This window comes from Carassius carassius, chromosome 17, assembly GCF_963082965.1.
Source record: "Carassius carassius chromosome 17, fCarCar2.1, whole genome shotgun sequence".
Taxonomy (NCBI): domain Eukaryota; kingdom Metazoa; phylum Chordata; class Actinopteri; order Cypriniformes; family Cyprinidae; genus Carassius; species Carassius carassius.
Window position 1 is genome coordinate 19229400 of NC_081771.1, and position 26695 is coordinate 19256094.

At 35.9% G+C, this 26695-nt stretch overlaps 1 protein-coding gene across 2 annotated transcripts in view; it reads left to right on the forward strand.

Annotated features, from left to right (window-relative positions):
* ntn1a (netrin 1a) overlaps positions 1-26695 on the forward strand; it is a 63580-nt gene that overhangs the window by 14503 nt on the left and 22382 nt on the right. For both annotated transcript variants that reach the window (XM_059571228.1, XM_059571226.1), the window contains exon 2: positions 20538-20726. In XM_059571228.1, coding sequence (XP_059427211.1) covers positions 20538-20726 — 189 coding nt within the window. The remainder of the gene's footprint in view (positions 1-20537; positions 20727-26695) is intronic.

The following is a 26695-nucleotide window of genomic DNA, read 5'->3' on the forward strand; positions in this document are numbered from 1 at the left end:
TTTACCCAATCTGTGGTACTTGAACATGACCATGTTTAGATTTGTAACTGTTTGTGGTTTGGAACTGTGGAGCCTTGTTCAAGATTCAATGTTACACAGAGCCATTGCTTAAGGCTATTGACTTAGATTAATACTCAACACTGTGAATGTATGTACTGGCATCAGAATGCTAAAACAAGGCTGATAGGTTAGTTTAGATAGGAGTTAAGAAAATCCGAGCAAAATGAAAGAATCTGGCACTTTGGACAAAGCTTTAGAGTATTCAATCCAATACTACACAAAATAGAAATCCAGGCTCATTGGGAAAACGTGCCTGAGGCCACGTTTCTGCAAAATGATATTATTAAATAGCTTTTTTCATTACATTTTATTACAAAGGTTGCTGTTTTGTGGCACTTCAGAAATGAAATGTCTGCGATTTTGCTGAAAATAATGCAAAACATACACTAAACCCTCCAATAGACCTATTTAATAGTTTCCATAAAGGCATGCTTGAGATAAAATGCATTTGCTGAAGCAAGAATATGATTTTATCTTTGTTATAGTCTTTTAGCTCTTTTATTGTGAGTCATGTTTAGCTGGACTCATACTAGATCCACACATGCAGTATTGTATCAGGTGAAATACTGAGCAAGTTAACTACATCACAAAATACATACCTATTGAGCCGGTCATGTATCGCAGATGTCAAAATGTTTACAAATGATGAACTACAGTTAAAGCATTCTGAGGTCAAAATATAGTATTATGTAATTATAATAATTATACATTAATAAATAGGCTTCCATTATAATCATAATTTGTGTTGACACTTGTGGTAAATTTAATTGGAAACAGCAAAATGGACAATTAAATAATACATAATATTATATACAATGTATGTATATAATAATTATATGTATGTATGTATGTATGTGTATGTATATCTATCTATCTAGTTTAAAAAAAAACTGCACCAAGTCATCTGATTTAACCAGACTTGACCCCACTTAATCCAGGATTCCCAAATTTGTGTAAAAAAGGCCAAGTTGTGGTCAGAAAGTGCATCTGCTCCCTGACCTCCTTAAATACCAGGCTGTGAGAAAGTAGAAGGGGAAATCCAGGGATGTGGTAATGAGTTTGCCATGTAAAGTACATGCACAAACATGGTGGTCCTGGTGTGGAGCTTCGCTATTAAAGACGTGAATGATCTTAGAATAGGATATTTTCCTGAAATATTTAGCTAAATGCTAAATTTCAAATCAACAAGCGCATAGACTCGACCTTCTCAAAATGTGCAAAAGTCCCAAAAATAGCATCAAATAGTAAGACAGAATGCAATTAAAGTAAATGCTAACATATGAAAAGGTCCATACTGACATGGATTTGGAAAGATCCTCTAAGAAAGTAAGTGCAGGTATGGTCGTCTTACAGTTTCCTTTCTCCAGAGTTTGATTTTCACAATCAATAATAGATTCATTTTGTTAAGCACATTTACTTAAATGCATTCATTGATCGAGTTCAGTTCTCATTAAACTTTAATTCCAGGAAAAGGTTTTCATGCCTTATAGAGTGTATTATTGTAAGTTTTGAAATATTTCTAATTATATTTTGAATAACGCTTAAAGATTCATTCAGCTATTCTGTTCTACTTGCTCTGCATATTATGCTGTATTTTAGTAATTTAGTCAGCCATCTGTATATTGATTTATGCACATTTTGTGAAGGATTGTAAACAGTTCTTTTCACTTCTTGCTCCAAAAATGTGTGCTTGACAAATTGCAACTGGCAGTTATCTCATACGATTCAAAATTACTTTCTTATGGGTATGCACTGACAAAAATATATATATTTTTAAATAGTGGATATAAATAATACACTGTGTATAATGCAAATCCAACTAAATTCTGACTCATATGAAATTAAATATTTTTACCTTATAATCTAAGATTCAGTTCCAAAGTAACTTCCCTAACATATACAATATAATGTTTGATGAAATGGAGAAATGTGAGAAGGATCCTGACGTGGGAGTGAAAAACTATTTTTTACTGAAGCACGACCGCTTAGGTATATTATTGTTTTTTTCTTTTTAAATGTGGAAAAGCAAACATACCAAAACCAGTAATTTATTTTTTATTTTTTTTTGCTGATAAGGAAATAGAGGTTTATCTCATAAGCTATTTGTGTTATGACATGACACTTAAGCTACTATTGCTGGTCATTCAGGTCATTCTCTACTGCTGATTTTTTATTATTGTTATATATTTTTTTAAGACCAAGATGTACTGCGTGTGGTAAAAAATAGGACAGTGTGTAGACAAGGACAAAGCAGTCATGCTTTTCCAGCCAGACTATGTGGCTCCTTTTTTGGCCTGACATAGGCAGCTGCCAATCACAGCAGATATCTCTGGGCACTCTGTTCAGTTCATCTTAGGATGTGTTGGTGTTTCTTTTCCAGATATTTTCACTGAAGCTCCATATGTTATGCTGTCCAGTGGACAGGGCTCTGGCTTTGGATAAAAGGCATGTATTGGATGATCAATCTGATGGCCCTTTATTTATTTCCTCCTGTGTGTTAGGGCTGGAGGGAATCCAGCAGCATGAGAGAGTCTTAACCGTAAGCTCAGCGAGACTGCTTCAAACATTCCTCAGATTTTTTATAAGCTAGTTTGATAAGTGTAATGATAAGGTTACTACATACCCCAACATGAAACATAATTTTTTAACCTCTTTAGATGAGATGTGTACATCTAAGCTTTTGGTTAGTTTGCTTTGCATGCAAACTCTCATGGTAAATCAAAGGCGAGACCAATACATGAAGGAATATTTCAGGCTCAATATCAAAATGTTGACTTGTTTATTGTCTTCTTTAAAGAAAGCAAAAATCTGGTTCAAAGTAAGGCACTTACAATGGACGTGAATGAGGCCTAATCCATAAATGCTTTTGAAAATCGCTAACTAATCTTATGTGTGTAAAGTGACATCCAAATACTTTACAACTTTGTAGTAAATTTGACAACAAAATCCCCCAAAAACCTAAAATCACTCTTTAAACAATCATTTAAAATTAATTATTTTGTAAGCTTTTTACTGTTGTTGTGTCAGTTATTTTATTTTTTCAAATAAAACTAAAACTATTATCATTATATATATATATATATATATATATATATATATATATATATATATATATATTTTTTTTTTTTTTTTATGAAATAAAGCTGTAATAAAGTATAAATATTAGATGACGAAGAAATGTTGCCTTAGAAACTACCTGAAATTAAAAGTTGAAGTACTAAAATTTCTAAAACTAAAACGGATATAAAAATAATGCTTAAAAGAATTAGCTTTAAAAAAAGTAAACAAAAAATGCAGCAAACAACAAAATTACTAAAACTTGCATTAAAATATAAACTAAAACTGAAAATATAAAAATAAAATAAAATTATATATAAAATTATATATATATATATATATATATATATATATATATATATACATACATATATACATATATATATATATTATGTTACTCATATAAATGATGCCATGTTCATAATGCAGAGGTGTTATGTTAAATCAAATTAATGGACTAAATAAAAACAACAGCTCTTTAGGAAATGACCTCTACAGTAGCTGGTGGTCCCTTTTCCTTGTGGTTAAGATCAGTAGAGATGTTTACTGGCCGGGGCACAGCTGCATTTTGAGAGTGTGATAAGGATCACCACTCCTGATGCTTTTCACAGCTCCCCGGCCCTGCGGCGTTACCTTCTCCCTGATCTCCCTTTCCCTGCACTCCTCCCGCGGCCTCACGGTAACCGTTTATTTATCTGAGAAAGTGAGCTGTTTCCACAGGATAGCCCTGGCTGAGATACAGTATCTGGTTTCCATAGTGATGGGTGGGAAATGGAGAGATTGCAGAGCCTCAAAAACAAACAGAGTGAGGACTAAAAAGAAGAGCGGAGTTAGATGAAGGAGAACGGTCACAGCAGCCGTGTTTGCAGTTTTTTATGAGCCTAGTGTAGACAGTTGGTCGGAAATTGCACCTCAGCTGTGTTTTTCTTGCTTACTCTATCTGGACACACATATAGATATATCACTCTTATGAACTTTTATTATGTCTATATTCTGGTGCAACATCCCTAAACACTGAGTAATTCCAACTCTTGCATCTGTTCTGTTCATGGGACTGGATTACTTTAATTGACATCTTTTGTGGTTGTTTCTCTGTTATGTAAGTTTTAGTATAAATTAGTAAAATAACTTAAACTTAGTGTGCCACACAGTTTTGTGAAGCATTTACAAAACAGTACAGACACTGCAGTTCCACACCTTCACTTAATAAGAGTAAAGTTAACAATCATGTTTCATTTTGTTCATAAACCTGACCCTTATAAAAAAGAAGTATACATTACTCATACTATTGAGTATGAGTATTTATTGTGAAAATAATAAACCTTAAAGAATATACTTTAGTGGAACTGAATTAAATTTTTTCGGCCACTTAATTGCATATTAAATGTAAATGAAAATAAAAGCAAATGTAATATAGTTTAAATTGATATTAAATGCACTTAATTTTAGATTTAATTACATCTTTATGCAAAACATATTTAACTTTTAAACATGGTTAAAGTGTGAGATTTAATTCTATGTTATTTCTATTGAAACTTTAACATCATGTAAATAAATATATTTGGAATTGTACATTTGTAAAATTGAAGGTGGAATTTTGTAGATTTAAAATATATTAACTTTCAATGTACTGTAACATCAAATAACACATTACAGCAATATTATAATACCTGTGTGTATGTTATTCAACACATCATAACAAAAGAGAATTAAAACATAATGATTTAATAATGATTTCAACCGCTATAAAATATGATTTTCCTTAAAACATTATGTGAAGCATTAACTGTGCACATCACAAATTGTGCTGTATATTTAAAGTGACGTTATCTTGTGTCTCTCTTGCTTATCTACAGCTCAGGGGACTTACACAGCTTACCTACAGAGATAGCAGAGCTTACCTTTGACCTTATTTGTGTCTGAGCTAATGAAATAATAGACGTAGGAAACCCAGTCAAGAAAACTTAATTGTTATTATTATTATTTTTAAAGGAGTAGTTACTTTCAGAATGAAAATTCTTTCATCATTTACTCATCCCTTACTTGTAGTTTCTCTCTGTTGAACAAAAAAGAAGATATTTTGAAACATGTTTGGGATCTGAACAGTTGATGAGCACCACTGACTTCCATAGTAGGAATAAAAAAATACTATGGAAGTCAATGGTTGCTCATCAACTGTTCGGATCCCAACATTTTTCAAAAAATCTTTTTTTATGTAATTTAACTACTCCTGAAAGTGAACTTCTTTTGCATTATTTATACACTACTTTCCTATTTAATACTGTACAGTGCTTTGACACAATCTGTATTGTTAAAAGCACTATATAAATAAAGGTGATTTGACTTGATTTAATGACAGTTACAGTGTCAGCGCCTGCACCTTCTGCTGTTATCAGCGAGAAGCCTCTGCATTATCCAATCCTTTGCCAGACAATAAAACCTGCACCTGCCTCTGCAACTCACAGTTTGGTTTTGCTAATGGCTCTCAGCAGGTGAATATCTGGACAGAATGTGTCTTGTGTTCCTAAGTTTGACAACAGGTGGAAAGCCCCCCCCCCCCCCCCCCCCCTCTGCTGCTTATAATTTATTATAAGTGTTTCAAGGTACCAGAGCAAGTGGTTTTCTTCCATATATACTGGAATGCCAGTTGGAACTGGGACAGTATAATGGGCATTTTATTGTGGTAATTATGGTTATGGAACCTGTACAGTAACAATAACTAAATTCAATCATTGTCTGAAGTCATTTAAGTGGAACAAACCAGCTGATGAAATATGTTTAAATTTCTGACTTTGGTGATTGTTATTGTTGGATAAACTAATTTCCCCTGTAAGAAAGTAATTACGATCACTGTGGCATTTGCCAGGCTCCCAATTATCCCTTAGTTAAATACACTTGGAAACTTTAGATAATGATGTTTAATTGTGGTATGTCATTGTGCTGTGGCACAGATAAGGGTTAAAGCAGGTTACGGGGCACATTGTTTATCATTTACTGAAAATTAACTTAGAAAATTACCCTTGTTAGGCTTAGAAAATATGTGATAAAACTGATTTAATAGCTTTTTGATTTGATTTGACCATCTTTCTTGTGATCTCTTGAGGGAACGCGTGGCCGGTGGCCACAGAGGTACTTTCTTCACACGCAATTAGCCACTCTGAAGGCTCACGCCGAGCGTCTGATGACTTTAAAATGGTGAAAAACGCTGATTACACCACAATGAGCTTTTCAAGAAAGCCACTAAGTGATTCTGGAGTCGTAGGGAGAGAATGGCGTCATCCAAAAAAATGGCGGAGGAGTGAGGACAACGGTCAGAAAAAGACAATAAACATGTCATAGCAGGATGAATCGGCAACCTGGGCTTCAGATTTACAGTTTTAGGGGCTTCCTGTCTGCTCCCCGCTCACTCTGGGAGAGACGCTGTGCGGAACATGTGGCAGGGAGGAGAAAAAACACAGCCTGCTGTTGATGAAGGTTTGGACAGCCGCCTATTCGAGGCTTTAGTAGCACGTCTGAGAACAATGGAAATGGATGGAAGACAAGTTAGTCTCGTTATATTTGTATTCTGGCTGCGATATGTTTCTACCGTCCTGGGCAATGCACCGAGACCTCGGCGGGTGTGTGTATGTGTGGTCTGTCTTCATTTATTGTCTTTAGATGGAAAGTTTACCTTAAGGTGGAGGTGGAGAATATACAAATCAAATATTTCCCAATTAACACTTGACGAATGAACGCTTCAGAAAATGTATTTAGAAAAAAAGCAATTTTTTATACATGTGGCTCCACTACAGTGCAGAGTTTACATACCAATATTTGTATTTTGCCTCTCTGTTTGGGGTAATATCTCCCATGAGACTCCTTCTTCTAATTAGCAGCCTGTTAAAACACTCACACAGGTCAATGGACTGAGAGAGCTGAGCCTTGAAAAATGTTTGAAGTGCTCCCCCTCTCACTGGCTGATGGACACCGGGGTCATTTCCAGGCAATCTTTTCCGATCGGCCAACAGACTTCCCATGGTCTTTCCAGCCTCTCATACCCTTCCTCTCCCCTGTTCCACTGCAGTCCCTGCTTGCCCAACCGAAGTCATTTTCATGCTCTATAAATTTTATTGAAAAATCCGCTGCAGTGGAGTTGTGTTCCAATAAAACAGCGTGAACGCTTGTTAACGTTGAGCGAGGACGGTGAATCGGAGGGGTGACACGCGCTAATGACATCTGCTCCAGAAGGTCTGGTCACCCTGAGACCTTCCCACCACATTGGTGTGAATGAACTCTGAGAAGGTAAATGAAAAAGAGAGGCTTAGAGTCCTCACACCCGATGTGACGGCCACATTGTTATTGCTAATAAGGCTAATAGAGGGAGAAAAGGTCAGATAGTAATCACATGAAAGCTAATCGCATAGACAAAGGCGATTTTCCCAGCCTGTTTGTGCTCTTTTTATTTATTATATTTTGTTATATACTTTATATAGACTTTATATAACATTTTTATTTTTACCTGACATTAGTTATTGTTAAAAAACCTCAAACATTATAATAATCATATGTGCTCAAAGAATTATCAGTGAAAATCATCGCTTTTGACTCTAAACACATTCATATGTGCCGTAATCATTCTTCAAACCTCAACTACTAAAAAGTGCCAATTCCAAATGTGGTATCCCAGAAGCCATTTCCCGAAAGCCATTTACAGAAAACACCAGAGATATTTGAGTTTTAGGGAACTAGCGCTGCTATGCAAATACCACAGCAGGTGGTAAACTGGATGTAGACTGTGGAGTCGAGTTGCTGCCCAAGACAACAGTCGACTTCTCATAGATGGGCTTTCATTCCTTGGGCGTCATCTGTCTTACAAACTTTACGAATCATCCTTAAATCCGGAGGGTGTGGAAACATAACCGATCCGATTCCTCCTCCATAGACTTTGGGTGGAGTCACCAGTGTTTCTAGGGATGAACTTTCCTTCCTGTAGTGTTAGAGGCTCTGTCTCAAAGTGCTTTAGTTCGGAAAAAAAGGAAGTCAGTTTTGAGTGTGAATAAAGCTTATATTGTATGTCAATAGCTGTGTTTCCACTCAAGCTGCGAATTTACAGTTTGTGAATAAAGCAACCCTTCTATCCCAGGTGTCCAAGAAAACAATAATAAATAAATAAATAAATGGAAACTTTAGAGCACAGACAAAACACTCGTTTGGTGGCAGATCCAGAGCAACATTTTAGATGTGCAATGATTTATTAAATCTCACAGGATTTAATTCACAATTTTTTTATCCAACATCCCAAAAACTTTTTATTAAATGGATGGAAACCTGTGATTTGACATAAAGTATTAATTAAGGAACAGTGACAGCAATACAATATGACTCAGGAGGGCTTTCCTTGGCCTGTCGATAAGAATAAATACTGTAATTTTGAAATTATATTTCCCATAAATCTGCCACACCAAAAACTCTGCAACATTATCGATGGCTTCAGTGACTTATCTGACAAGATAATGTCTTCATAAAGAGTTCCCCCTTTCTCCTTCTCTGAGTGCCAAGAGAGCTCCATATGGTTAATGCTGTGGCTCAGATTTCCAACATTCCAAATGAATGTGATATCTGTGACAAGGAGTTGAGCAATCACAGTTTCACAGAACTAAGCCCAAAAAGACACTGAGCTTTAACGCTGGGTGCCTTTTGACACCATTCCATTTTGGCTCAAAGTGTTTGCAGGTTCTCTGTCGGCAGGTTTTACTCAATGGCCTATGGTTACGCAAGACCCTTTTCAGAGAGGAGGATAAATATATTATTGTCGTGGCAATATAACAGGACTGCTGCTAAGTTGATTTTGTTTAATGCCTCAGATCTTGCGGTGACTGGCCTTTAGTCTTGTTGCTTATGATCGTAGCTCAGGAAGATTTTTACCAGGTAATAAAGTAAATTTCCTTTTAACATCTGCCTTGGACAGTGGAATCGTGTTCAGTGTCACACTTCATTCATTAGCATCTAAACTATTTAATGGAATATATAGCATTTTTTTCCATCATTTGTAATCTGCTTCTATGGCAAAGAATGGTCCAGCATTACAGGTTACTGCATTTGGCACATAGATCTAGAAGGGCGTCCCAAGAGAGATCTTGTTGCCAGATGTGGGGTGCATGTGCAGTGAAATGGCAGTATTGTGGTGTGCTGTGCTGTCGTAGCCTGAAAGCTGGATCTTTTCTCATCTTTGTGTGTCTGGCTTTGCACAGTCTGGGGAATCTACATAAATCCCAGAAGGCTTTCACCGAGCTGGGATGAAAAGAGGTGGCCACTTTAGTCTGCTTCTGTGTAATTCTTACAACGCGAATCACACAAAACAGACACCCTCGAAAGTTCATTCAAGGCAAAGAAACGAACCGAAACATGCTCTCTTGTTTATCTCTTTTGTTTTTGTCTTGCTCTTCTCTCATTTCCCCTTTTTCTGTCCTCGCAGAATCTTTATCTCTGTTTTTGTCGTCTTTCTTTCTTTTTCTCCACATACACACTCATAAAAAAAAAAACCTATTAAGGAAATAGATGCACTCTACTTTTTGACACACTATTTATTCCTGCATCACAGCATGCAGTTAGCATATCACTATTTGGAGCAGCTGATCACCACTAACTAGCGGGCAAGCTGGTCATTAATTGGTTGTTAATGCTGGAAAGTGGAGGTCTTTGTTGTGGTTATAAAACCTTTAGGGAACCTCTTGACTTAAAACCCTTATTAGTTTCCAAGCATTCAGAGCCATCCTTCTTATCACACTGGCCCTACTTAACGTCTTCATAACAAAAGAACAAACAGAAAAAGAGAAGAGTGAGATAAAGATAAGAGGGAACATTATACAGAAAGAACACTTACACTCACACTTACATTTACACTCTTACACTTACATAGCAGTAACAGAAAAAAAGAGTTCAACTGTACTACAAATACTGAATCAGCAGAAAATTTAATTACTACTATGTAAACTAGCACTGTCAATCTCACCATAAGATGTATTTTAAACTGGATCAGACAATACAAAAACAAACTAAATAAAAAAGCACCAAAAAATGCATGCAAAAACTCACACAAGAGAAGGAGATGTTTCTGTATTGAGGATATGTTTCTGGACAAGGAGATGTTTCTGGGCACACTGCTTGAAATAAGAAGACATATAAAAAAAAAATAATAATAATTCAACCACTCAAGCATAACCATTTCTGCTCATTTATGAACTGAAATAAGCTTGAAATTACCTGAATTTGTGTGTTAAAAGTGCACCACATGCCTTCAACCATAAACTGTAGTGTCAAGCTGCAATTGTGACATTAAGGAAATATTTCTACCACATCTTACCTGTAAATTGATTTTTGTTCAGTATAATTACACCTGCTGTGTTTATTAGTCTTAAATATTAAGCAAACAGTAAGCTAGTAGAAAAGGAAGTTACATGAAACATGCTTTAAAGTATCAGACGTTGATGTGATAAAGCAATATAAATTATGATGCAAAAATTATATTACCTATTTTTTGATAAATGTAATATTAAATGAAAAATTATTTTACATAAAATTTAAAAACAAACCTAGAGGAGGGATGTTTCCTCCTTATCTTTTTGGTGGTTTAATGATTTTGATCTGATATGTTAAGCCAGTGGCTGGAAGTGTATTAAAGCATATGTTTTTATATGCACTGTGGTTTGAAGAAGGGAGCTTCTCCAAAACTTCCAAAATTCACATATTCTTAAATTCATTGCCAAACCGAGCATGTTTTATTACTAACCAACAGCAGTAATGCACAGCAGTGCTCCTGGGCTCCCAAGTGGATGAATTTATAATCATGAAGAACTGGAGGTACACAAGTCATAATCTGAGCGTTCTTCAGCCAGTGATGAATAATGCAGCGGATATCATCCCAGGAGTTGGACTGAAATTAAAAGGTTATGTCATGCGGTTGTCAATAAAAATGCACACATTTGCAGCATATTCATTTAAATGTCAGTGTGTTACTGATCTGGGAGTTGATAAACATGTAAGTCCAACCCAATTCGAGCTACTTTTAAATTAAAAAAATTAACAAGCAGAATACAGAGAAATATGTGACCCTGGGCAACATAACCAGTCATAGTGTCAATCATCCGAAAGCTGAAAAAATTATCTTTTCATTGATGTATGGTTTGTTAGGATAGGACAATATTTGGCAGAGATCGTGAGTCTGAAGTTGCAAAATTTTATCACCTTTAAAGCTGTACAAATAAAGTTATTATCAATGCATACTACTAATCAAAAATTTAGTTGATATATTTACAGTAGGAAATTTACTAAATATCTTTATGGAACATGATCTTTTATTAATATCCTAATGATTTTTGCCATTTAAAAAATCTGATAATTTTGACGCATACAATGTGTTATTGGCTATTGCTACAAATATACCTGTGCTACTTTGGTTTTGTTGTCAAGGGCCACCTATGTTTTTTTTGGACATATTTTGATTTGTTTGTGTCTAAATAAACAGGCCTTATCTGCTTCCTGAAATTGAATTCCTTAAAATCTATTAATTTACTGTAACAACACAGTTCACAATTATTATTATTGTTTGTTTGTAGCAGAAAAACAATTATCGCAAGATTACGACTACCAATTTTTACTGTATCTTTTTTTAGGCAAAAAAGGGGTGGGGAAAAATGAAGGGCGCTCTTGCAAAGTGAAGACAGGTTGTCGTGTGTGTTTGGGTGCGTGTGTATGTGAGAGTTTTGGTCGTACGGAGTGATTCTCTGTTTGACAGCACTCGCATTTGTCTTGAATTAGGACTCAAAGGGCTTGAGTCAGATCCGTTTGACTCCGGGGTTCACATACAGGTGGGAACAAAAGCTTGAGCGCTCTTCAGCTCTCTCAGCATGCTGGGTGGAGAAGAGAGGCACTACATGAAATGTGCGTCCTGTTAAAAGTATACCGTTGACATGTGGGACGTGATCCCCCCTGCTGTTATTCTCCAGTGTGTCCACACCATGCAGTTCATCTGATCAAAGACTCAGATGGTAATATGTTCTGTTCCTGGCTGCCTCGACTCCTCTAATCTTTTATTTGTTTATTTCATGCCAAGGTGATGGTTTGGAAATCTAACACTCGCTCTCTCCAGGATTGTAGGAGAGGAGAGGTGGTACCTCACTCTCTAAACATGCGATTTGTAGGTTTTCGCTTTTTCAGGACTCATTAAAAGCATTCCAGATTTGAGTCATGATTTGGCTAATAGCTGTTTATATTTTTAAGAGCTATTTTTAATGTTTACTTTTTGCTTCGCAAAGGTGCAGACAGCTGTCTACAAAGAATAACTAATCTCAAACAGGTATGTTTCTTGTCGACAAAATGACAGTGTGAGTGACAAAATGTCAGGGTCTTGGGAAAAATCTAGTTGGCCTACTGCTTTTAATTCACCTTGATATGTTTTAAAAGTCTGCACTTTTGTGAACTATTGTGTAATATGATATCATAGTTTTACATTATACTTATTACACAATATGTGACCATGGACCACAAAACCTGTCTTAAGTGTCAATTTTTCCAAATTAAGATGTATACATCCTCTGAAAGCTGAATCGATAAGGTTTATTAGGATTAGACAATATTTGGCCGAGATACAACTATTTGAAAATCTGGAATCTGAGGATGCAAAAAAATCTAAATACTGAGAAAATCGCCTTTAAAGTTGTCCATATTAAGTTCTTAGCATTGGATATTACTAATCAAAAATTCAGTTTTAATATATTTACAGTAAATGTACAAAATATCTTCATTGAACGTGATCTTTACTTAATATCCTTATGACTTTTGGCATAAAAGAAAAATCTTATTATTTTGACCCATACAATGTATTTTTGGCTATTGCTAAAAATATTCCCCAGTGACAAGACCAGTTTTGTGGTCCAGGGTCACATATTTCTGCCTACATGTGACCCTGGACCACAAAATGAGTTTTAAATAGCAGAGGCATATTTGTAGCAATAGCCAAAAATACATTGTCAAAATGATCAATTATTTTAATGCCAAAAATGATTAGGATATTAAGTTAAGCTCATGTTCTATATAAATATTTATCATAGATTTGTTAAAAAAAAAAATATTTACCATAAATATATCGAAACTTAATTTTCGAATAGTAATATGGATTGCTAAGGACTTCATTTGGACAACTTTAAAGGCGATTTTCTCAGTGTTTAGATTTTTTGCACCCTCAGATTCAAGATTTTCAAATAGTTGTATCTGGAGCAAATATTATTCTATCCTAACAAACCATACATCAATGGAAAGCTTACTTATTTAGCTTTCGGGTAATTGACCCTTATGACTGGTCACATATAACTTAAGTTAGATTAGATAAATCACATAATACATTTTCTGTGTATTTGAAGCACATTAAAGTAGCCTTTTATGTGTGTGATTTTCTCCATACATTGTTCTACTGTAAGTTTCCTACAGCGGTTATATGAAAGCACTGTCTGCATTAACAAATAAGAAGAGCTCCAACAGCCGCGTGCAGTTACAGTCTGAGCTGTGAACTCTGGAAGAATGAAAATTTGAGAGAAGATTCCGTGTGAGCACAAAATGTGCAGTTTATCTGTCTTTGATGTGTTCCTTAATAATACTGTACAAATGTTTTATATTCCAGAACGCTATTATTAGACTCTGAGTGAATGTGATACAATAATTGTTTCGCAAAAAACAGCAATATGAATGAAGAGATAATTTCTCTATAAAAGATAATTCCAGAGAGTGTGAATCAGACAACCGGCTTTGGTGTGATCTTTGCATTTTCAATACGAGAGCAGCAAATGAAACCAAGCATTATGTCAACAACACATTCATATGGCAGTCAGCCAGAGAGCCTCAAAAGACAGAACTACAAATACAGTAGACATATACGGAGGGGAAGAAACATCTTACTTCAATTATGCAACTTAATTGATCGATGTGCTGGCTTTAATACTATAAGTTTATGTTTATAGTCATGTTAACAGCAATGGTCTGTTTCGTTTAGAGATACAATTAGATACAATAATTTCACAGAGTCAGCAGAAGTCAATGAGGCATTTTTTTTGTGTGCAACTATGGATAAAGAGGCTGCAAAAAGTTACATGTACCCTAAGGAATAGTTCACCCAAAAATGAAAATTCTGTCATCATTTACTCACCCTCATGTTGTTCCAAACCAATTTGACTTTCTTTATTCCATGAAACAAAAAAACAAGACCATTTCATGAATGTACTCACCACTCTTTTCAATGTCATTTCTACAAATGCAATTTGAAACTAAGCATCAAAAAGGACACAAAAGATATAATAAATGTCTTTGTATAACAGCTTTATTCCAAGTATTTGGAAATCATATGATAGTTTGGGGTAATAAATTATGAAGTACATGACTGATATCAAGATTTTCAGTGAAGAATGACTTCTTCTGCCAAACTATTATAATTATTATAATTGGAAAATAGGCCAACTTTCAGAAAGTGAAAAAAGTCAGGTTTGGAACAATATCAGTTAAGCAAATAATAATAATAAAAAATAAAATAAAATAAAAAGATTGACTGGCACTGCCGGGAGAAATATATGCCATGAGGTTATTCATTTCTCTCAGTCCAAACCACTGAATATCTTTGGCTGACCACAGAACCACAATGCAGACGTTCATCATTGAAATTGTCTCTCATATGTTCCTTGGGGAAACTTTTTTGCTAGTATTGATTTAAGGCCCAGAGCAAAAGACTTGAACTGATGCAACATCCGAAAAACGCATGTGCAGGCACACACATGCACTCTTACATTCCACTTACACACACACACACACTTCATGTCATACAAGCACCCAAGCACACTCCCAATGCTTAACTTTGTTGAAAGACGACCAAACCAAAACAAGGCTGATGTGATGATATCTAATATTTTCTCATTAAGTCTTACGGGGCTCAGGGGCTAATCACATTACTTAAAAGGGCACACAAAGATTAAAACTAAACTAGGCATGGATGGGTCCTCTTCCATGTTTATTTAAAAGCCCAGTAAGGATAGCACCCCTCGGCATAACTTCTTCTCTGAAGGGCCGGTGTTAGGTGTTGGTATTGAGTCTGGTGGCACCGACCCCCAGTACAGGAAAGATCTCACGCCCTGGAGTTCGTGACTTATGACTGGTGATTTTTGACACTGAAGGTCAGGACTCACACCTGAGATGGTGTCGGAGCAGACAGATATTACATGCCTGAGATGTTTCTCTGCTAAAGCATGTATGAGCTGTGAGTGGATTCTTTAGCTCTAAGTCACGGAGTGCGGGTTTGTTTTTACCCCTATTAGATTTAGTGCACCACCATTTCGGTAATGCTTCACCAAGCGTGTTGTTTCATTCATAAAAAAAAGTCTACAATAGTGCAATCACCTCCTATTTTGATGGCTTCAGACAAAGTCTACGCATAGATTTCCATCAGTTTTTACATTCAATTTATTACAGTATAAGCTACAAATACTTGAAATCTGATCCGTTCGACATTCTTTTCACCCTTCACTCAAATTGTTGAAACAACAGCTGTAATCTCTGAATTATGTGTAAGGATTGATGTCTTTTTTTTATCTCCGCTCTGTCTGACAGTCTTGGTGAAAAAAGGCCAATAGTGTTGAGTGCTGGACTGATATCCCTGATAACTGAGAATTACCAATGGCCTCTAGTCTGACACTGTTTATACAGCACACTTTTACAAAGAGTGTAAGAGAATTAGCATTAATCTCCTCACTTATTGGCAGTGTTGGGAAGGTTACTTTGGAAATGTAATAGATTACAAGTTATCATATTTAAAATGTAATAAGTAGTGCAACATTTCAGTTACTTTATTAAAGTAATGTAACTGATTACATTTGATTACTTTTCTAAATTTATAAAGTTTTCAACAGTTAATCATTTTGAAACATCAACACTGATTACTGTCAGACATTTAAAATCCTTCATCACTTGTATTAAGATTATAATCATTTAATTTCAAGCACAGCAACCACAAAATAAGACTTTAGCACCTCTTTTTACACTGAGATCATTTTGAGGTTAGAGCAGTTCTGTTACATGTAACTAGTTACTTCCAAACACTGCGTATTGGTGTGATCAGGAATTTCAGGAAGAGAAGACAAAATATAACCCTAAATACACTCACACCTAATAAACGATGATGTACTGCTCTTTTCTTCAATTAAATGCATCTGTGTAAAAAAAAAAAATCCTTAATCTATACCAACTAATCCAACACTAAGGGAGTGTTTGAGGAAATTCTCATGTTTAGCACATACACTACTGCTCAAAAGTTTTATATCGTAGCAAGATTTTAAAAAATGTTTTTAAAATAAGTCTCTTACTTTTCTAAAAAAAGAAAAAAAAGGTTCTAACAAATACAAAAGGACAACAAAATCAAGATTCTAACACTCTTCTAAGAACATTCTTAAGGCAGTAAAAACCAATTAGCTGCGCTGAAAAGCTATCACCTTACACTCTTTCCTCACGTCTGTATGTGTTTATTAGCCTCTCAGTGATCTGAGCTGAACTAAAGAGGAGACGGAGACAAAACGCATCTGGTTTGGCTTTCTCTTCAACCCGGCCAATCAGAAGAGTCATCTCACCCCCTTATCTCTGCCTAGAGTTTATCGGCTAAGTGGATGTGTAGCTACAAGTGTGAATAGCTTGTTTTGTCGGCTTCACTGATGAGGGTTTTCATCCTCTGTGAGTATACTGCATTCACCAGCCTGATTGGATGACTAGGTAATCTTTCATTCTGTAAGGACAGACGCTGTTCCATTCTGTGGTTAGGAAGTACCACCATAGGGATGAGCTTTTCCTCCCACTTCCAAAAGCTCCTGTAATCTTGTTCCGTCACATAAGGCAACATTTAAATTATGATCATGCTTTTAAGGCAGATGACACGACAAGATTAGTGAGTCTGAAAGCACTTCAAAGATACAGGGAAGCATGCAGGCCGAACAAGGTGTGAGAGTGGGTGTCAAAGGGCAAAATGAGCAGATCTCAAGCTGTAGAAGTGAAACAAAATGTGTCTGACAGTGAGATGGCTGTGGGGGGACGACATAATGTACAGCCGCTTTGTGTTTGCTCCCATTGAGAGGCAACCGCCCTGAATCCTGCACGCCTGTAAAAAAAAAAGCAGGTGCGAGGAGGCCCTATGCTTTGTGTGTGTTCATACAGACAGGGTCATATCACAACAATCACAATCTCAATCATGAGGAAACCAGATGAGATACTGAAACAGCTTTTCCCAGCTGCCATATGTGTGCTGAGGTTGATATTTCATGACCGAGAGCAAGAGCAAGCTATGTGAGCTAAATACCACTACCAATAGCCTCACATGTTGACAAGTGCAACTTCTTTCAGTGGAGCTCTTTCAGGTGCATAGTGATGCCACAACAGCGTATTCCAACTGTTACGCTCATGTCTATATATAGACAGTCTAAAAATATTAGTAAGTGCTAAATTCAGTCAAATCTTGCTCAATTTAATCCGATGTATTGATCGTAACTGCAACAAATTACAATCTAAGACAGTGCATGCTGCCCAATCTATATAAAACCTCACTTCTTTTACCACAGATCATTTTAAATCATGTTATGAAGAAAGAATGAATACAGCTGAAAGGTTTTCGGGTGATGTCATTGTAATAGGAGATTTTTCTCATTACTTTGTTAAAACATACTGTTGTGATTAGTTTTCTCGGTTTTATCTCTGTCCAATAGCAATATAAGGAATTTTTGTGTCTTGAAAAAGTAATAAAATGTGGTACTTTTTTTTTTTTTTTGAGAAAACAACTTGGATTTTGTCTGTAGAAATCTGAAGAGGCTGGGGGCTGCATAGTGGATTGCATTTACCTTGTTAGCAAAAGTGAATAATCCATAGCTAGAGGGTAGGAAGGATCAGTTTCCACTGGGATCCAAACAAGCAGGCAGAATTAATACCAACAGTGTGCCTGTTTGAAAGCAAACAAGCCGTGGATTCAGTAAGTTTGAAGAGGAGACACTTCTAGGACAGGCCAAATTATCATTCTTTATGTCCTGCAGGCATCTCGAAAAACCTATTCCAAGTTTTAATTCTTTTGGCAGCAAGTTGAAAATCTGTGGAGATGAGCCAAGAGTATTCTGGGAGATACTAAGTGGAGTAAAAAAAAAAAAAAAAAAAAAAAAAAAAAAAAAAAAGATGGCACTAGATGGCATTGTACACAAATGACTAACACAAATATACTAAGTGTTAAAATAAAAATAGAAATCTCTGAATGTTCCTTGAAATCAGAGGGTGCAAAATAGTTCGAAAGGAATATATGACCCTGCAAGGTAAAAAATAAATAAATAAATAATAATTCAAATGATTATATATATACTCATTATTTACATCATTACTATTTTCTAAGAGAATTAAATCAAGAGATTAATTGTGATTATTTTATAAACTCACATTATATATTGAATATATACAAATATTGAAATATTTTCTGTGTATACGTTGGAACAATACTTAATATGAGAAAATACTGTACAAATATACTTGCGTTTTATTTGACATTATGTGCACTTGCAGTGTACTTTCACATGAAGATGCCGAGTAATACAGTGCAAGTACACAGACTTCATATGGGTTAAGGATTGGTTTATTGCACTATAAATACAAAGCAAATATTTTTGGGCATACTTCAAATGTTGGCTTAAGTATCTAATTACAAATTTACAAATATTTGCAAACAACATGTTTTTGTACTTTCTCTTTTTTAAATGAAGCGCAAGGGGTTAATCATATTTGGGGGTCCTTGGCACTAAGAAATTAAGACCATTTTCATTCAAACAAAGCTTGAAAAGTTACAGGCTATTAAATCAGTTTCAAGTCATTTTTTTAGTTCCAGTCTTGAAGTTACTTCTTTCACTTTGTAAGTTGTTATGCCCTCTCATCAAAATGCTTATTTTGTCTTGAAGTCTCCTAGCATCAGACCAAATTAACACTGTTGAAGTTGCTCAGAGAATGTGCATCAGCTATGCCTTGCCAGCAGTTGTCTGCGCTTGAACAGCCCAAAGCATTATGGTAAGAGAGTTGGGATTTATTGTTGAATAATACATGAAGATGAGCCACACCAATGTCTCACCCAGGCTTAATGAAAGAGAACATGTCTGCTCACAAATCCGTCATGAATAAACATCAGACAGTAATTAAACTTGGTGGCAGCGACTTTATTCATTAGTAAACAAGCAAGAGCACAGCTTCCTGTGCATGGTGAGGATTGGGAATGAAATGGTAATTGGAGGACTTGTCTGATATTGCTTGGCATCATTGGAAAAGAGCAGGCCTGGTCAGAGAAAGAGCTGAGAAGCTGATCTCATTATCAGAAGTTAATTTCCTGACTCTTAATTTGTTGCAGTTGGTAAAGACATAGCTGTCAAACTGAGGCCTATATCTCTACTGCATAATGATGAGAAAACTTCTTATTTTTGATTTAGGCTGTCTAATGACTTTCAGAAGTAAGATATACTTTAATCATGTGATTCAATACAGGCAGTGATGTGGAGCGCCTTCAGGTGGTACTGATAAACATTGCAGAAATGTTAGTGTAACTTACTTTTTTCAATTTTAATATAACTTTGCATGTCTAAATCTCTAGTAAATAGCTCACTCAGAAAATAATGGTAATCTGAAAATGTGCATGTGGTGTGGTAAAATCATTATAATAATAGTTTTTTTTGAGTGAAATGTGTTATTTGTCATTCACTGAGAAAACACCAACAAAATAAAATATTTTACTCATTAAAAAAAAAAAAAAAAAAAAATATATATATATATATATATATATATATATATATATATATATTGTGTTTGAATATTCGAAATACATTACCATACAAAAGTTTGGGTCTGTATTTTTTATTTTTTTATTCTGAAGGAAATTAATACTTTTATTCAGCAAGGATGCATTGAATTGATCAAAGGTGACCAAATTTACTATTTCAAATCACTATTTGTTTCGTTCTATTCTCTATTCATTTTCTACTCACATTTCAAAATTAGCTTACAATATTACTGTATTTTTGCACAAATAAATGCAGCCTTGATGGGCTGACACTTTAAAGACGTTAAAAAGCATTGCAAAAAGTGTACAAACTTTAGAAGGCATTAATATTCTTTCTAAATATTATATTGTATTGTTTTGCCCTTTCATACTGATGATGGGTCAAACACCATATATGTTTTTAAATCAGGTAGCATTACACCTGTGTTGCTCACAGTCCTTAGATTTGCAGTGACTAGTTTGAATTTGGAAATTCTAATTTAATTGTACTTGGCTTGAAATTTTGGAGGACCTCTGTGACAGAGGATATGCTATTTAAACAAATGCATCTTATTTGTTTCCTTTTCCGCAGCATGCAACTGTAACCTCCATGCGAGGCGCTGTCGTTTCAACATGGAGCTTTACAAACTCTCCGGGAGGAAAAGTGGAGGAGTCTGCCTGAACTGCCGCCACAATACGGCAGGTCGCCACTGCCACTACTGCAAGGAGGGCTACTACAGAGACATGTCTAAGCCCATCTCTCACAGAAAGGCCTGCAAAGGTATGAAGGGTACTGAATCTAAACACCATGGGTGAAAAGAGCAACTAGGTTCGGTCTTAAGAGCCCAAAGTCTGCAACTTATCATTAGACACTTCCTTAGGAAAGCAGAAAACGCCACGGCTAAGTAATTAACCGGCTGTTTTCTACACAGAAATTCACAGTGCCACAAAGGAACCAATTAGATGAACGGGCGACTAAACTTAATGGGTTACCCCTCAGATGAAGAATTCTCACATTCCTCTGCTCCTCAACCCTCATGAGTCTCTTTCAGCATGCAGCCCAAGGACAGGGATGTGGGTGGAGGAGGGGCGGAGGAGGAAGGTTACATCTTTCTGACATAGAGTTATTGGGATTCGTTTGGGGGATGGTTTGACAGGACAAGCCAAACAAGCAGAGCAGAGCAGAGGTGTGAACTGATCCTTGTTACAGGTCAGATGAGTGAGAGGAATTGAGGTTAGGGGGAGGACGGACAGGAAGGGAAGATACGCAGAAGGGAATAAGCCAGCAGCTTGCCACAGGTGTGCAGCTGGCTGGCGACACACACTTACCTGGGAGCTGTCCAGAAGAAAGGACAGGCTATTCTCGCCTAACTTTGCCGTGGGGCAAGATGCTTTGTGCAAACAAGCTCCCCGTCACACCTTAGCATCTCCTCATAACAAGGTCCATTCTGCTGCTGTCCGTGACGGCTTAGGATCATTTACTTCCAGCTTTAGCTCTGGGTAAAATATTAGGCCTGTGCTGAAAGTTAAAGGCTCTGTTTTCCCAAACAGATAAATAGGTAAATAAATAAAAGCATCCATCAATCTGACAATGAAGACGGTGGGGAATGTTTTTGCATCATGTGAGAATGTTATACTTGAAGGCTGTTTGTTTTCCCGCAATACCATCTGCATGCACGAGTCCTCATTTACAACATCCACACAACAAAGCAGTTGTTATATAGATGCAGCTTAGGTTGGAAAGATGTTTTTATTTATATTTAGCTTTAAATTGAGCTGGAAAAACAACTAAATATTTGAAACGTGAATTTTGTAAGTTGAATTTTAGAAATTACATTTTAACCCAATACATTTTTATGGTGTATTTAATTTTGGATTTACATTTAAATTGTAGACATTTTCATTTGGCATGGCATTAAATTTTTACATATACATTTTGTTTTAACATGATATTTATCAATTTGTATGGCATAATTTTAGTTTTAAAGTTTGTAAATGTAACCAGTTAAACCGTTTTTGTCGTGTATTTTATATGAGTATAGACTGTAGTGTAAACAGTTGATTTTTAATTAAAATAACACCTTAACATTTTCAGATAAAGACTGAAGGCATATAGTTTTCATGCAAATTCAAACATATTTAATTAATGTAAAAGTGAATGTGTGTTGTTTTTTCAGTTCTCAGACTACATATCACATTCCACCTGATGAATAAGAAAAAGATTAATGAGCATATCATAATATTCTCTTCATGGAAAGGCATTGCAAAAATGCATAACCTAACGACATATCCATTCTGCCATACTCAAGACTGACATTTACCCCTCTCTGGGCTCTCGTTTGATTCTCCTGTCGACTTGGAATGCAAACAGACATTCATCATCCGACTGTGTGTTCCGCTAACCCCCATGCTATGTGTCTTATTGAGGGAAGAGAACTTCTTTTTGTTTTCACTTCCTTTCTCCTGTGGACAAGACTTGATTCTTTTAGCATCCCTTTACTCTCAATGGTGAGGTTTGCTCTGTTGGGATATGTTGGCTGGTCAAATGATGAATTTAATTGCAGAATTTTGTACACATTTCTGTATTACAATGTGCAAAACGAAAAGATGAATCTGAAATGTCTGAAGGTCATCTGTGAGCTTGAATATGTTGTTTTAAAGTGAAATGTTTTGTGACAGACACTTTATCACAGATTCACAGGATGTGATTCAGTCAAACTGACATTACATCACTCTTCGATTTGATTTTTTTTCTTCTGCCTTTGCAAGGCTTCCGTAATTAAAATCAAGGGTGAATAATCCTGCAGGTCTCTGATGACCCTGGGCCTCTTTTCTAAAGTTTTATTAAAATGATCTGCTTTGCTTGGAAAGCTAATGAACTCTTCTGTTACCCTGAGATTTGAGACAGAGGCCATGGAGGATTTCCCAGGCACTTGGAATTAGGGTCAACAAACCAAATGGAATTCACTAATGGTTCAAGGAAAACTACAAAAAAGAATAACAGACTAAAAATAGCCATAATACCCTTTAGATTGTTATGGAATTACTCATAAACCTTTCAAAATATTCATGTACTACTATGAAAGATGTATTAATTGAGGAAATATAGATGGGAAATCAATTCTGGAATAAAAATGCATCATTGTGATCCACAGCCTCTCATAACTTTTTCTAATGTACATACATCGTTCATATATTGCATATTGCAATTGTACCAAGCTTTTTGATTTAACTGAAAATTCCCCGGTCTGAATCTTTGCTGTTACTGTCATCTGTTTGCATGCTTTTGTCTGTCTCTATACATTTCTCATTGCTTTTGTTCTTTCGCAATAATCATCCACATTCGTTCTGTTTTTGGTCAAGTCATTTATCTTCAGATTCAACTGCCTCGTTAGACTTTTGTTATTTTATTCTTGGAACATTTATCAGCACTGCTAGCAAGCTCAATAACATTTTCAGTATTTTAATATTTTACTTGCTTGGATACTTACGTCGGTTCGCTCCGGTTCTCCTACATTACACACTCTTGAGGTTTAAACAAAGAAAAACACTGGCACTTTTCAAATGAGAGGGAGATCTCCAGTTAATCTCAGCTGACTACCTCAAATCGAAGGTTGCTTCATTTTAAATAGTTCTGAAAACACATTTCATCATGATTTACAAAATCTGTAACTTAAACAAGACATTTTGTTTGATTTAATCCTGAAATTTGCCAGAATGAGAGCCCCTAATGTAATTACAACCAAACACTGTCCAAGTTACACAGCTGTATTAGGTTACATCAAAACAGATGTACAAAAAAGGATGTGTGGTAATTATAGGAAGGTGACAAATGATATGAAGCATGGCATTTAATTCCTGCCAAAGAAAACATTTTCACAAGCTAAATATGCCATGTATTGCAAGTTAATGAAAATAGGTGCAAGTATGTTGTAATATAAAGCAACTCCCCTCATACTAATTCATTTAATGTGTCCACCACATACTTTGTCTTTCTTTTGACAAGCCCTCACACTCTTAATAAGAGCAATGAAATAATGGCAACTATATACTATAAAAATGTACTCTAGGAAAAACAATTAAAGTGTTTTCTGTTCTCGAACAGAGCTTCAAATCTGAGGGTCCCTGCTTCTTATGTAATATATGTGACACTGGACCACAAAACCGGGATATATTTTTAGCAATAGCCAAAATAAAATCATTGTATGGGGTCAAAATTATAGATTTTTCTTTTATGCCAAAAATCTTTTTTACTTCCATGATGTTTTGTAAATTTCCTACCATGAATATATAAAAACTTAATTTTTGATTAGTAATATGCATTGCTAAGAGCTTCATTTGGACAACTTTAAAGGCGATTTTCTCAGTATTTAGATTTTTTTGCACCCTCAGATTCCAGATATTCAAATAGTTGTATCTCAGCCAAATATTATCCTATCCTAACAAACCATACATCAATGGAAAGCTTATTTATTCAGATTAAATATTGCTAAATCCATAAAGAATGATGCAGAGAGTCTGCAGCAATCTGTATTAGGTTAGAGCTTCTAATGAAACTTCAGCCATCTGATTTGTGGCTTTACCCTTCATAAACCACAGTGTAAACACACAAAGTGAAGGCAGCTTTGCTTTGCAAGGTGCATCGTGGTCCTCTCTTTGAGTTGCTTGCCCCATAAGTTTAATTTATTCTGCTTAGGAAAAATTTGCTTCATCATTTCTCCTGCCCACTGGAGTGAGTGACTCCTTTGAAGATTTGATTTGTTAAATGAGCCATTTTGTTTTAATACAGCAAACCACACTCAGATCATATAAGTGCGTTGCGCTCTGCAAACTGTCAATCTAATTGTGCCTTCAATGTGTGGTTGCCATGGGTTTATATACAAATAGACAAAATAAATAAAAAAAGACAAATTTTCTCCCCATCCTTATTAGGGTTCTGGGAAAAGCTAAGAAAGTTAGTACTGAGTATGTTAGTAGAGATATTTGCAGTGAGAGCTGTGTAGTATTTGTGGTCACACTATTATGCCTTGCATTTGACATGCGCCTTGCATTTCCACAAAACATACTATTAACCACAGATAACCTCTTCTGTTGGGGATATGAAAATATTGTTTTACATTACCTCACTTTTCTCATTATATTTCCAAAAAACTACTTCTTTTGTGGCTGGCTTCAATTAAATGATAATGTAACGCATAAAAATGACAACTTGGCAGAACGTTTGTTGACAAAAAGCTGTTGTGGTGCTTGGATTGACATTTATAATTTAATTAAATGATTATGCTAAAGCTCGCTATTGCATAAAAAATATTTTTCTCAAAACACTCTAACATGAATTTAAGCAAAAACAGACACTCAGACGATATCAGAAAAACACTCAGTGGTTCGTAGAGTGTAGTTGCTCTCATTTTCTCTTCCCTTTATTGGCTTCAGACATTTTTGTGGGCCAGCACAGAAACTAAGCACTACAATACTGAGCCTGGGCTGAGCTGGCCATCCTCCAACAACACACAAATTACCCCACCGACTCTCAACATGATGTTTTTAATGGAGGAGAGGAGCTCAGACTTCAAACAGCAGCTTTATGGTAAACTATTGGCAGCGATCTAAACTTCTCACATTGTGCAATCTGCTCTATTAAAGCTGCCGCGTGCAGATCTCTTTCAAAATGGATTAAATGCTCACATCAAGCACTGAATTTTTGGCCTTTACTCTTTATTTTTCTTCTATAAACGTACATGTACATAATGCTCCAAATGTGCTTCAAAAAAAAAAAAAAACACCATGAAAGTCCATGTGATTTATTTGTCTAAATTATTTGGAAAAGTGGAAATGGAGTTCCCTTTGATTTTCCACAGTAAAAAAAAGAAAGTCATACAAGTCTGGAATGGCATAAAGGATAAGAAAATAATGCCAGAAATTTCATTTTTGGTTCCTTAAAGTTTATCTGTGAAATAAGACGAAAGAAAAACCTTCGCTCTTGTATATCAAAAAACTCTCAGCTTAGTATTTCCGGAGCAGGGACATGGCAGTGTTAAGAGTGAGTGGATGAGGAGAAGAAACAGTAGAACCATATCTTCTCCTGGAATCTGCTGTAGTACCACCACTTCACTGATAAGTGGACAACCACTTAAACACTTCACTCCAGACACTCCAGACAGGTTCTTATCAGACAGCAGAAGCTAAAATGTTTGAGAGACATACACCTGTACTCCATACATTGCTTTACTGTTTGGCTCAGTGATGATTTGGACAGTTGTTGGGCAGATGCTGTTTTCCTCAAGAAAATCCTTCTCTTTAATTTTCCATTGCAGTCACTGTACTGCTACCATTTTTTAAATTAAATAATAAGTCAATTCATTTTTTATGGTTCTGTCAGGGTGTGATCTAGACAGAGGACTCAGATGCAGAGTAGGGCAAAGGAGAAGTTTTATTCTCGCCACAAAACACAAAATAACAAAAACACACACAGAGGTCTCCGAGCTGGCCGGCACACTGCGGACCACTCGCACTGCCGGATCTCCGAACTACGGATCCTTTGACAGGAAAACAGAAGGTGAGAGTGAAGCTTGGACACACACACAAAACATGGGCAAAGACAAAACAATCTACTTATGGCGACAGACAGAAAGGCAGAGACATATAAGGGAGTGGAGGAACAAGCGACAGGTGGGGAAGAATCAGCTCTTGATCTGCGCACCCCCGCCACGTTCAGCACTGATTGCCCAGACCACGAGCTACAGAACAGAC